The following is a 14,053-nucleotide window of genomic DNA, read 5'->3' as shown; positions in this document are numbered from 1 at the left end:
TGTGTGTGTGTTGGTCCACATGAGATATGAAGCAGACAGGTTAATGGACAGAGGCCTCTCACCTGTGTGTTAGTGAGAGAACCTACCCAGAAGCTCTGCACACACACACACACACACACACACACACACACACACACACACACACACACACACACACACACACACACACACACACACACACACACACACACACACACACACACACACACACACACACACACACACCTGCGCAGTAAACCGGTGCTGAGGGGAGGCATCGTTCCTGCCGCCGATCCTCCTCCTTCCTTCAGTTGTACATCTTTCATGTAGTTTTGTAAGATGAGCAAAGCAAGATGAAAAATCAACACTTTAACACACAAGATGAGATGTTTTCTATCCTGGATGTAAAGAAGCTACTCAAATAATAATACATCTAATTACACACGATATGAAAAGACATCAATAATGTCAAATATTTGATGTGCAAACTTTTTACACATACAAGATCTGGTGACACGTGAACAGACATTTACTGTATTTGAACTGTATGAAATGTTGCAGACATGTTTTGGGTTTTAAAAAATTATAAGAACAATAAAGAAGTGAACAAAACTAATTTAATCTACTTCAAATCCATGTTACAGCCGGTGCTTTAAAAATGGGAATTTATTTTCTTGCCTTCTCCTAAAAGAAAAAAGAATAAATAAATTAAGATATTTTTCACGCCTTTGTGTTTCTGTGTTTTTGTATGAACAGGCTATCTGCTGCACTTTGGTGAACTGTAACTGTGACAGCTTCAAGCCTGGCAAGCTGAAGAGGAGGCTGTGTGAAAACTGCAAGCATGGCTGGGTGGCTCACGGTAGGAGCTCAGTGACACACTCTCCTGCTCATACCAACACTTCTAGTATTTTATATCATATTAATGTTAAGGCTTCTCTTCTTCTGTGATATGGGCCGAAGTCTGTGGGGTCAGGAACAACAATTCATCCGTTTTTATTTTTATTTTTTGTGTTGAACTGAGGTTTCATCCGTCTGCCGGTTCGCGCCGACAAACCCACGTTACTAAATATCCATCATCAGCGCACACTTCATTTTTATAAGATATATTTTACTCTTTGGCTGCAGTCCAAGTAAAGTCATGTTTAAGTCACGGTTTGAAGTCTTCATTTAATTTTATTTTAGGTCTCAGGTCATCAGTTTCCACAGAGTGAATTTTAAAAATCCTCAAAAGATCCTAAAAGTCATGAAAGCACCACAAAATAAAATGCATTCACTTCAGCTGTATTCTGACAAACCATCTCCTTGGATGGATTCAATAAATATTTAAAGGAGATATTTTGTTCGGTTCCAATGGTGAACTGAGCCTTTAAGTAGCATTTTAAATCGTGATTCTCTCACTAACCTACTTATCATGCTTACACTGTCTTATCGGTACGAGTGGTGTGAAACTCAGAAAGAGGATTTATCCTCTGAGAGAAGTTAAATCTGGTGCAACAGTAATTTGACTGTTTACAGTAATTATACTGATGTCTCCAGCAGTTGTGTAATTTTTTCCTCTCGTTTAATGTCGACGCTGCATGAATCAGCATCGCCTTCATTTTGTTGTTGGGTGACAGAATAAACCTGAATTATGCAATATTCACCTCCAACCTGGAATATTTTCTGCAGATATTCCTTTTACATTATCTACTAATTATCCTGATGATCATTTCTATACACATAGTATTTGACTTTTCGAGTAATATTCTCTTATTTACTTCTCATCATCAGTTATTCATAATTCCATTATTTTCATACAGACCTCACTAGTTATTCCAAAATGTTTCTCTTTTAATTCAGTGTGTTTTACATACTGAGATAATTTCAAACATGTTTTTTAAAAGACAAATGTATGTTTCAGTTTTATCCTTTAATGCATTTGTAATACTTCTGTTTTATATATTGATTACATTTATAAAGGGTTTATTTTCTTGTCCTTGCTCTGTCCCATCTGTATATTAATCCAGTAATAATCTGCCATGTGTGTTGCAGCCCTGAGCAAGCTGAAGGTGCACCACATGTACCAGAGCAGCCAGGTGGAGATCGTGCACTCCAACGTGGTGTTCGACATCTGCAGCCTGATGTTGTACGGCACCCAGGCCATCCCCATCCGCCTCAAGATCCTGCTGGACCGCCTGTTCTCCGTCCTCAAGCAGGAGGAGGTCATCCAGATCCTCAACGCGCTGGACTGGACTCTGCAGGACTACATACGAGGATACGTGCTGCAGGTGAGCGGCAGGCACTCTTTTCTCTGTGTTTGTGATTAGGACTAAATGTTGATGAGTTAACCCTCCTCCAGTCTGAAAAGAATTTTCTGAAATAATTAAATATTTTGTCAATTATCCTTTTTGCTTTTAAGAGTGAAATGAAAAAGTCAAATTACTTTTTGGTTCAAGTTTCATTTTGGAACTGCTTTTTTTTTTTTTACTGAGCACATCATCCTGAAGTCTTTGTCACTGATGTGGTACTCTCGCTGTCTGCTGGGTGTATTTTGGCGTCCTGCTCTGCAGCCAGAGATGCAGGACAACTTTACATTTGTGTTCATGAATTGGTTTAAGATTAATTAATTGGCGTTGGCAGGCCTGTTTTTTGTCTTTATGCTAAGCTGTGCTGAACACACTCTGACTCCAGCTCGGCAAAAATCACAAGACATAAAACTGATGCCGATCGTCTCCTCTGAATGTCAGAAAAAAACCCACAATGGAGGTTTTTTCTTTTTTTAAATCCTTTAAATATGAAGTACTTCCAAGATGATATTCGGTTGAACTTTGGTGTGACAGCCTGATCTGTGTCTCCACAGGATGTGTTCAGGTTCACAGTGAGCTGCAGTTATGGGTGTAAAACACAGAAAATAGACTTTAACTATAAATATTACTTCTGTGGACGTAAAACGCTGGATTCATTAAAACGTATCTGTTCCCATCGGATACGTGAGAGTCGGACGCCTGGAAAATACGTCTGAAATGGCTTCTGTGCAGCCGCAGATGAAGGAAGAGACTGAGAGAGGAAGACGAGGGAGGAGGGAGGAGAGAGGAGGGAAGAGAGAGGAGGGAGGAGGGGGGAGAGGGGAGGGAGGAGGGAGGAGGGATGAGAGGGGAGAGAGGAGAGAGGAGGGATGAGAGAGGAGGAACGAGGGAGGAGAGAGGAGAGAGGAGGGATGCGATGGAGCGACCGATGCCATGAACTGTCGTGGTACCGAGCCGATGCTAGCGGCCCCTGGCTGCGGTACCTCCGGCTCCTGGCTGCGGTACCTCCGGCTCCTGGCTGCGGTACCTCCGGCCCAGGGAGGTCTCTGCACCGTACATTTGTAAACATGATGTCTTTTAGCTCCAGATTTCCTCTCATGCCGGCGCCAGGCGGGACGAGGACGAGCTGCAGGCACTGTGTCAGCGCTAGATCTCACTTCGATTAGTACATCATCAAGTATTCAAGTTGGGCCGCGTTTAATTCATGTTAGCTCATCTAATGGCCAACGTAGAGTCAGAATCCTCGACAGGCTCCCGATGAATGCTCTGTGATGAAATATTAATCACGGTTACGGCACGAAGGCGCTCCTCACTTTCAAAGACCCCCGAACTCACATGTGATTACTGCCGGGCAGAGGGAGGGAGTACCGCTTGATCAGTGGGGGGGGGGGGTCCCCCTCCCCTCCCCTCCCCTCCCCTCCCTTCCCTCCCCTCCCTTCCCTCCCTCCCTCACCACATGTGTATGCTGTGTATGTGTTTATTTTTGCATGCCTTTGGGAGTGTGTGTGTGTGTGTGTGTGTGTGTGTGTGTGTGTGTGTGTGTGTGTGTGTGTGTGTGTGTGTGTGTGTGTGTGTGTGTGTGTGTGTGTGTGTGTGTGTGTGTGCATGTGTGTGTGTGATCCACATGATTTAAATGAAGAGAAATGACCTGCGAGATGAAACACTGCTCGTCTCTGTAATGAGGTTCTCGAGGTTCTGCGCTGCCCGCTCCGATTAACACTCCTTCTGATTCCTTTATTTGGCCGCGCTGCCGATCTGCTTCATAAGGTGTGTCGTGTAAGCCACTCTGTGAATATGTATGAGCAACACAACAGACTTTCAATGCTGATGATGAAACGGCTCTCGTCCTCCCTCCCTCTTCTCCGTCTGCAGGACGTGGCGGGGAAGGTGCTGGACCGCTGGGCCATCATGACGTTCGAGGAGGAGATCGCCACGCTGCAGCAGTTCCTGCGTTTCGGTGAGACCAAGTCCATCGTGGAGCTGATGGCTCTGCAGGACAAAGAGGGCCAGGCGGTGTTGGTGCCCAGCACACGCACAAACTCAGACATTCGCACTTTCATCGAGCGCAACACGCCCCGCACCGCCGCCAATCTCTCCACGGCAAAAGTGGAAAAGCTGAGCGGCAGCAGCATGCACCACTTCGAGAACTTCATCAACAGCATGGCGTTCATGCTGCCCTTCCAGCTGCTGGGCTCCGTCCCCGCACCCTTCCTGGGCTCGCCGACGGGGGCCCTGCAGCAGCAGCACCAGCAGCACCAGCAGCCGTGCCGCGGGTCGGTGGAGCAGCAGAGTCAGAGGCGAGATGATCAGGGCCGGGACGGTCTCGGCAGAGACACCCCCCTCTCTCTCTCGCACCCCTCAGACAGCAACCTGCTCGGCTCCGTCTCCTTCACGGCCGATCTGGACCGAAGCGGAGACAAGCCGATGGACAGCCTGTCCGCCAACACCAAGATCGAGGCCGAGGACTTCTCCACCAGCGACAACTACTCAGACGGACCCTCCACACCCTGCACGCCCTCCATGAGCTCCGATATAACGCAGATGTCCCCCGAGGGAAAGCTGCGCTCTCTGGACAGGAACGGGAGCGGCGGCGGGGGGGTTTCTCTGAAGAAGGGTCGTGTGTATTGCAACGCTTGCGAGAAGACGTTCTATGACAAAGGCACACTGAAGATCCACTACAACGCCGTGCACCTGAAGATTAAACACAAGTGTACCATCGAAGGCTGCAACATGGTGTTCAGCTCGCTGCGCAGCCGCAACCGCCACAGTGCCAACCCCAACCCGCGGCTGCACATGCCCATGAACCGCAACAACCGGGACAAGGACCTGCGCGGCAACTTGTCCGGTGACGAGAACTCTCAAGGAGAGAAGAGGCCTGAATACGGCACGCCCATCTCCATCTGCTCTGCAGAAAGCCATAAGTCGGTGCCGAGCTACATGGTGAGTCACGTGGACGCCGGCTCCAAACTCCACAGCAGCTCCTTCTCCAGCATGGGCCAGAGCGGCATCCTCTTCCCCAACTTAAAAACAGTCCAGCCGGTCCTGCCTTTCTACCGCAGCCTGGTCACTCCGGCAGAACTCGCCAACACCGCGGGAACGCTGCCCTCCCTGCCTCTGCTGTCCTCCTCCGTACCCGTCAAACCCATCGCAGCTCCCGAACCCGGCACCACCGACCCGATACCAAAGAAAAAGTCTCGAAAGTCGAGTATGCCAATAAAGATCGAGAAGGAGATGGTGGAGCAGGACGAGCAGATGGACAAGGGGAGCAGCTCGGAGGACGAGGCCCTTTCGCACGGCAGGGACAAGGACGAGTGTGACGGAGGCCGAGCGGAGGCACTCGCGCGCACGAGACAATCCGGGGAGGAGAACGAGGCGTACGCCGACAAAGACGAGGAGAGGGACGGCACCAAACATCTGCTGGACCAAACTTTAGGTACGGAGAGGGAGCGCCGAGACGACGGGCCGAGGCAAACTGAATCAGGGGTCATCGCCTGCGCATCCCCCTTCGAGAACAACTTCATCTGCCAGGATGGCAACGTAGACGGGGAGCACGGCAACACGCCGCCCGCAGCCGACAAGATCTCCGAGCTGAAGTGGGACGAGGGCGAGCACCGGCTGACCAACGGAGGCGCGCTCCACTTCATGGAGAGGGAGGCGTCGGACGGCTGTGCGGACGACTACGGCGACTCGGGGCTGTCCCTCCTGGACCCGGACGCTGACCTGCCCCACCACTGTGAGATCTGCAGGAAGACCTTTAAGAACCCGTACAGCGTCAAGATGCACTACCAGAACGTCCACCTGAAGGAGATGCACATGTGCACGGTGGACGGCTGCAACGCCGCCTTCCCGTCCCGCCGGAGCCGAGACAGGTGAGAAGTCCTCCTCGTGTTCATGTTCCGTCTCAAATAGAATAAATCAACTCTGTGAGCTCACGTCGACGCTGTTTGAGACCAGAGAACTCTTTTCACTTTCAGTTGATCTTTTCACACTTTTCAGGAGTCGACCTGAAGTCTGGGAGTTAAAACACGAGGAGTCACGTTCAGCTTTCACCTTGAGTTGTTTTAACATGAACTCTTTCACAGTTTTAACAGTCAACACTCAAGAGCAGGTATTATCTGACTCCGAGTTTTAGTTTTAATGTTTCAGATAGAGATGATTACAAAATGACATCCTTGTCATAACTTTATGTTTAAGAAATATATATTGTGTGAATTTAGTGCGCAACAATTATTACTGCATGAAAACTTAACAGTGCAACTGTGATAGATATTTGTATATATTTATATATATATATTTACATATACAACACATTTCTTCCCTGCACACTTTTGGTTTTGAGTCATTTTTTGTATCATTATGTCTTTATTGAAATGTTTTTAAAGCAGCATGTTTTAACAGAGATCACTTAGATTTAATGTGGTTGCTTTATTTAAAAAAAATTACAAAGCAATAACGAACTAAGGCATGCTGGGAAATACAGTAAACAGCAGGAGAAGTGTTGAATTGTGCTCCTCAACCACCCTACGAATGAACACCCAAATATTACTCCACCAAACAACATCACCCAACACAAGCTGTAGTTGAACTTAGAAAATAATATGTAAAGTTTTATTGAACTCCAGGATATTCCACTGGCAGATTTAAATGTTTGTGAAGAGACGAGAATTCATGTCCGTGATTGAAACGAGTTGAAAACACCAGTTGGGTTCGAGTGAAACCTGCAGACTCTGAGGCCTTACGCTGAAATTATAACACTTGTTTTGTTTTTGTTATCTGCACATGTCGACACAGAGTCTGTACACAAGATGAGCGATCTGCGAGTGTTGACAGGTCTGTAATATGGAGACGCTCACGGCTGTAGAAACACAATTATGAGCACAGCCGCCGTCTACATCAGCTTATTTACCCGTTTTATATATCTGGTCTGTTACAGACATTCAGCTGCATGACAGCTGTTAACAAAACATATTGTTGAAAAAAGTGGAGAGATGTCGGTAGAAATGGTGCACAGGAGTAACAGGAATTATTCTAGACACACTCACCCTGTGATGTTCGTGCTTTTTATTTCATCTACAGACACAGTGCAAATCTGAACCTGCATCACAAGCTGCTGACCAAAGACTCCTTCAGCCCAGCCAACACGCTCTACCTGCCGTCGTCCCACTGTAGAGACAGAGACTCTGTTGGCCTGGACTACTGCCACGACCGGGGGGACAGAGAGCTGCATCGAGACCCCACCGGCCAGACCTCCGTCATCTTCCGGGGACACAACCGCATGGGCCTGGTCTTCCCCATGAGCAAAATGTCCTCCGCCCCGGACAGCGCCGAGGCGTCCCCCTTAGGAGAGATGGAGGGGTTTGGAGGAGGAGAGGGCGGCGGGGGCGGGGAGGACGGGGCGGTCCTGGACCTGAGCACCACCTCCTCCGCCCCGCCTCGCGGCAGCGCTCAGTCGTCCTGGGACTCAGACGGAGCCGGCAGCGAGGAAGGGGAGGGGGCGGAAGAGGAGGACGAGGCGCTCCCCATGGAGGACAGCGAGGAGAGCTGCGATGGGATCGGCCTGGGGAGGCCCGGGGGGGAGGAGAGGACCCTGGGCTGCGGTGGAGGAGGACACGGTGGGCTTCAGGGAGGCGGGGGGGGGTCTCCCATCACATGTCACGTCTGCCAGAAGGTCTACAGCAACAAAGGCACATTCAGAGCCCACTACAAGACGGTCCATCTGCGGCTGCTGCACAAGTGTAAAGTCCCGGGCTGCGACACCTCCTTCTCCTCGGTGAGGAGCCGAAACCGGCACAGCCAGAACCCGAACCTCCACAGGAACCTGGCCGTGAGCTCGGGGGCCGCCGGGGACCAGGAGTAGGAACTTTAATGCCAACATGACTGATTTCCTTCATTCTCACCGTCTCCTTGTAGTTTCTCTTTTCTTTTTTTGGACACCTAACGAAGGTTCACCAATTAGCACTTTTTAACTTCCATCCTGTCGTCACAGAAAGAGAGAAAATGAAAGTCCAGTCAGGAGTTCTTTTGTTTCGTCAAATGCAACTTAATTTTGGAAAATAAAAGTTGTTTCTTTATCTGCAAGTCAGAGTTTACACGTGAACATACTGTAAAAACAACCGACTAATGCAGTGTTCTGTTGTCGTGACTGTTTCATATTGGTTTTGCCTTTCAGCCCAGTTTAGACCCCCAAAACATGATTTGTGTGGACTGAACCTTTCCACGTGTCGTCTGAGAGTTTGATCATAATTCTGTATCATGCGAGTGATTTAATTTTGTTTTCTGGTGTTTCCGTGGTCACATGTCCACATCTTCCCCGTGAAGCTGTGCATAACGTATCCATCAAAAGCAGTATAGTGAAGTAACTGACGTCATCTCATCCGTTCCAAACAATATTCCTCCACAGAGTCTCCGTTGAAAGGCTTTAGTGTTGTGAGAAGTGACCAATAAGTTATTGTGTGGTGTTTTATGATCCGTCTTTACTGTTCTGTTTGTTGCACATACTGCTAATGTTGACCAAAGATTTTTCTCAGTTGTGTACAGAAACTCCCTTCATGTTGTGTGAGGGGTTTTGCAGTATTAAGGGGCTTCGCTCTTCTACTTTGATTAACGGCAGTATTTCAGGCACGGGCGGAGTTTAAAACCAAATTTTAAAAAATTTATGAAATAATGTTGAGAAAAAAAAACCAATCTTAATTTTGGTTGTGTTTTTGTAAAGAATTGTGCTCATGGGACGAGACTTGACTAAGGCCCTGCTCTCAGATTGTGACCTGACGGACTGGACGCAGAGACGCTGTGTCTGGAGGCTGGAAGCTTGTACTGTGAATGAGTCCAACACTGAGAAATAATCATGAAAAAATAATATGCAGTTCATCGTAGTGGCCCCAGAACTGCTACACAAAATGTTTATTGAACTGTATATTTCTGTGAATAGAGTAATTTGTTATCTGAAAGAAACCAAAAAATATACTGTATAAAATATGATAATTTCACCACTAACATTACATGTTTGTTTGTTTGTTTGTTTTTTGAATGAACAAGAACACTGTGTTGTACATTTTGGATTATTTCTTCATGGTTTACTGGTCTGGTTTTTGCTCTGTATTCTGCATTATATATATTTTTTTCATTCTGTATTTAAATACAATGGGCCAGTTCCAAGATCCCATTTGTTTGTTGTTTGAATTTGTTAAAAAAAAAAAAAAGAAAAGAAAAAAGGAGCAAAAACCAACTCTTGTTGATAGGTGTTCATATTTCTTTTGAAATAATGTTACAATATTCATTCCAATTAAATAAAAAGCCATATGTTTGCAATTAGACTCTTCTGTTCATTTTCTATCCATTACAATATAAAATCAAACACAGCTTGTATCCTCTTGAATGAAACACACACACGCATACAGTACATATATATATATATATATATATATATATATCAAACTGCTCATTAAACCACATATTTAATCAGCTTATTAATGCGTTTATTTGGGAAATTATTGATTTACATTTTCACACAAACACCTGTCGGGTTTACAGAGAACGGTCTGAAAAAGAAAGAAACAATCCCCCTGTTCCTGGGAGAAAACGCCCCGTTGATGTCAGAGGTCAGAGGTCAGAGGAGGTCAGAGAAGAGCAGGCAGACAGATTCAAGCGGTCTGCATGTTCTCTCCGGCTTCCTCCCACCACCCAGAAACATGCACGTTTCCAAACCGCCCGTCGGCGTGGACGTGGTGCTGCCGGCCTTCTCCCACATCCAGCTGGGCTGCAGCTCCCCCGTGACCCCGTTCAGGAAAACCAGGTCCAGAACACGGACGCATCAAAGGATTGAAAAAACGTTGTCTCGTTTGTTCAGTCGTGATTTCGGCGTTCAGATGATCAGACTTTAGCGTAATTGCTGGTTTAATGGAGAACAGGATAACGAGCCCACTTCACCTGATCTCAGTCCAGCAGAAGATTCACACCGTATCGGTGCTGTCACGGCAACGTGGACCACAATCTCAGGAATATTTCACCTGGTTGCATCTATATAATACAAATAAGGGGTCCATGTGTATCCCGGTGTACCTAATAAAGTGGCCCCTGTTTTCACTGGAGACGCTTTGTGAAAAAAACAACTGTGAAATGTAACTGTGTCTTTATTTCTTTCTTTATATATAAATAATATATATAAATTACTTTATTTCCTGTTTTATTTTGGTGACTCATCTCTTGTCTAGTTTCAGGCGTCTTCACTTCCTGTCCTCGTGTCTTCACTTCCTGTTCCCGTGTCTTCACTTCTTGTCCTCGTGACTTCACTTCCTGTCCCTTTGTCTTCACTTCCTGTCTCCGTGTCTACACCTCACTTCCTGTCCCTGGGTCTTCCCTTCCTGTCCTCGTGTCTTCACTTCCTGTCCCCGTGTCTACACCTCACTTCCTGTCCCCGTGTCTTCCCTTCCTGTCCTCGTGTCTTCACTTCCTGTCCCCGTGTCTACACCTCACTTCCTGTCCCCGGGTCTTCCCTTCCTGTCCCCGGGTCTTCCCTTCCTGTCCTCGTGTCTTCACTTCCTGTCCCCGTGTCTACACCTCACCTCCTGTCCCCGTGTCTTCCCTTCCTGTCCTCGTGTCCTCACTTCCTGTCCCCGTGTCTACACCTCACTTCCTGTCCCCGTGTCTTCCCTTCCTGTCCTCGTGTCTTCCCTTCCTGTCCCCGTGTCCACACCTCACTTCCTGTCTCTGTGTCTTGACTTCCTGTCTTCGTGTCTTCCCTTCCTGTCCCCGTGTCCATACCTCACTTCCTGTCCCCGTGTCTTGACTTCCTGTCCTCGTGTCTTCACTTCCTGTCCTCGTGTCTTCACTTCCTGTCCCCGTGTCTACACCTCACTTCCTGTCCCCGTGTCTTGACTTCCTGTTCTCATGTCTTCACTTCCTGTCCCCGTGTCTACACCTCACTTCCTGTCCCCGTGTCTTCCCTTCCTGTCCTCGTGTCTTCACTTCCTGTCCCCGTGTCTACACCTCACTTCCTGTCCCCGGGTCTTCCCTTCCTGTCCTCGTGTCTTCACTTCCTGTCCCCGTGTCTACACCTCACTTCCTGTCCTCGTGTCTTGACTTCCTGTTCTCATGTCTTCACTTCCTGTCCCCGTGTCTACACCTCACTTCCTGTCCCCGTGTCTTCCCTTCCTGTTCTCATGTCTTCCCTTCCTGTCCCCGTGTCCACACCTCACTTCCTGTCTCTGCGTCTTGACTTCCTGTCCTCGTGTCTTCCCTTCCTGTCCCCGTGTCCACACCTCACTTCCTGTCCTCGTTGTTTGGAGGTTTGTGGTCCAGATGTCTTCCAGTGTTTTGGTGAGGTGTGTTCCTCTTTGATTTCCACTTCATGACTTCCGTCTGTTTACGTCTGATTTTCAGATTCGTGAGTCCATAAAAAAAAAGTTAGATTTTGTTTTTTCTGTAAATCAGCTGGTCTTAATATTTCTGTTCAAGTAGTGAGCATGTCCAGAGTCCACGAATCTCAGAGACACTCACCATAAAAGACATCAGAATATTACACGGATACAAAATCTGTAAAGACTTAAAATCAGTGACGACAAGTCTGGTTGTTCAAAGAAAGATTTGTTTTAGAGTTAACGGAGAGTTTATTCCTCTTTTCATTTGATTCTCGAGTCAAACTACTTGGAAAACAAATAGGAATGATAGATGAAGATTTATATTGTAGATTTATTTACAAGAGGAGACTTTAATCTGGATTAGTTCTCAGAGGTTCTTAACATTTGTGTGTTTTATTGAACTTGATGAAAAGTGTTGCAGTTCTATTGATTTGAGTGTTGCTGTTATAAAACGGGGAGACACTAATAATGGTGGTCACGTTCAGCAGAGAATCACATTTGCATTGCTGAAAAATGGCATACACTACAGCAGCGAAAAAACCCTCTCAAAGTTATTGAAGAGGTGAATTAATCGCTGCGGTGCTGCTCTGTGAGCTAAAGGGCAGCGATGGAAATGGACCGGGGACCGCGGCAGCATCGCCGGGCCGCATTAAAACAGCGAGGAGGACAAATCTGTTACGCAACATGCCAAAGTATTGCACTATTACAGAGGGCTGAAAGCCTTGCATAACTCAACCATCCAGCCCACCGCCACATCCACTGTACATTAGTGAGCCTGCAGAGCTGTTCCTCATCACTTAGGAGCTGAAAAACCCGGTTCTGACAAGTGGCCCGTCCTGCTTCTCTGGCACGCTGCAGAAATCTAGTACCACTCAGAGAGGCCGGGCTGGGTTATTTCAGTCCTCCTGTGTGCTGCATGTAGGCGACAATAACCAGCGAGAGAACGGGCCGATCGGTAGAGGTGGAGGGCTCAGCTTCCTCCGCAGAGACGCATCGGGAACCGCGCGCATCGTTTTGGGCTATTTTTAAGGAGCGGTGTGCCACTTTCAGAAACTGTTTGTCGGTAAATATGGAGCCGATAGCAGGAAGTCAGGAGTCACTTCCTGTGACGGGACGCTGAAATAAAACAGCTGTGTTTAACACATACGGACTTCAGGCAAAAGAGAAATGGTGCAAACCTCCTTTTTAAAAGATACGAAGATGCATTAAAGCCAGAATAAGAACCAAACATCAACCATCGGTGATGTCATCATTCATCAGTGATGTCATCAACCATCAGTGATGTCATCAACCATCAGTGATGTCATCATTGGTTCATGAACGTTATGAATCCTCCAGTTCAGATTCTGTCCGTCACCATCTTGATAGTTCGGAGCGGTTTGGAGCAGGAAGTGACCATATTTGGACGAGCTGGGGGAGGAGCCAGCGGTGGATCTGACCGATCTGATCGGAAACCTGACGATACTACGTCCCGCCCACCGATAGCTGTAACCTGACTGCACCGCAGGCCTGTCAATCAAACAGACACGCCTCCAAAAACAGGTCTTCTTGAATCTTCTTTTCTAATGAATGAGGGATTATTTTCAGATGGACCTCCAGAAAACTAATAAGAAGGAGTGACTTTAGCTAACAACACCGAGATAACTGATGGACACATTTTATTCACTTTGGATTTGATGAGAGAAGTTGAATGGGAGTCTATGGAGCCGGAGGCTTTTTGGAGCCGACCTCTAGTGGCACTCGCTGGTATTGCAGCTGAAGACACTTCTGGATCGGAACCATTTTACAGACCTGAAGCTACGAACTCTTTTATAAACAGTCTGAGGTTCAGACTGAATGTGATGAGTTCAAGCTGCAAATAAAGTCTTTGCAAAGATACAAATGGACACGAAGTGAAGCACACAGAACAATCAGAGGTGATCTGAACACCATCTGTACTGTGAGCTGAAAACGCTCCCGCAGTTCACCGACCAACATCCGGCTTCATCTGCTTTATCTGCTGCTTCAGACATGTTGTCTTCTCTCAGTGGGAAGAATCTGCATAGCAACGAACACAAGGGAACCATGGGAACGGTGTTGAACTTGTCTACATTTATAAGGTGGTGGTAGTATTATGGTCTGTTGTTAGGTGGTAGTATTATGGTCTGTTGTTCAGTGGTAGTATTATGGTCTGTTGTTAGGTGGCAGTATTATGGTCTGTTGTTAGGTGATAGTATTATGGTGTGTTGTTAGGTGGTGGTAGTATTATTATCTGTTGTATGGTGGTGGTAGTATTATGGTATGTTAGGTGGTGGTAGTATTATGGTCTGTTGTTCAGTGGTAGTATTATGGTCTGTTGTTAGGTGGCAGTATTATGGTCTGTTGTTACGTGGTGGTAGTATTATGATCTGTTGTATGGTGGTGGTAGTATTATGGTATGTTAGGTGGTGGTAG

General features: G+C 47.0%; 1 protein-coding gene across 2 annotated transcripts in view; it reads left to right on the top strand.

The window, feature by feature from the left end:
- bnc1 (basonuclin zinc finger protein 1) overlaps nt 1–9,572 on the top strand; it is a 19,391-nt gene extending 9,819 nt beyond the window's left edge. For both annotated transcript variants that reach the window (XM_069687746.1, XM_069687747.1), the window contains exons 2-5: nt 736–838; nt 2,011–2,246; nt 4,137–6,133; nt 7,341–9,572. In XM_069687746.1, coding sequence (XP_069543847.1) covers nt 736–838; nt 2,011–2,246; nt 4,137–6,133; nt 7,341–8,121 — 3,117 coding nt within the window. In that variant the 3' untranslated portion in view covers nt 8,122–9,572. The remainder of the gene's footprint in view (nt 1–735; nt 839–2,010; nt 2,247–4,136; nt 6,134–7,340) is intronic.
- The last annotated feature ends 4,481 nt before the right edge of the window (nt 9,573–14,053 follow it).

The sequence above is a fragment of the Brachyistius frenatus genome, unplaced genomic scaffold, assembly GCF_029030835.1.
Source record: "Brachyistius frenatus isolate BFR_SWC_R1_liver_20210118 unplaced genomic scaffold, ASM2903083v1 Contig_485, whole genome shotgun sequence".
NCBI classification, from domain to species: Eukaryota; Metazoa; Chordata; class Actinopteri; family Embiotocidae; genus Brachyistius; species Brachyistius frenatus.
Note: the sequence above shows the minus strand (reverse complement) of the source record. Positions and strands in the feature narration are given on the sequence as shown.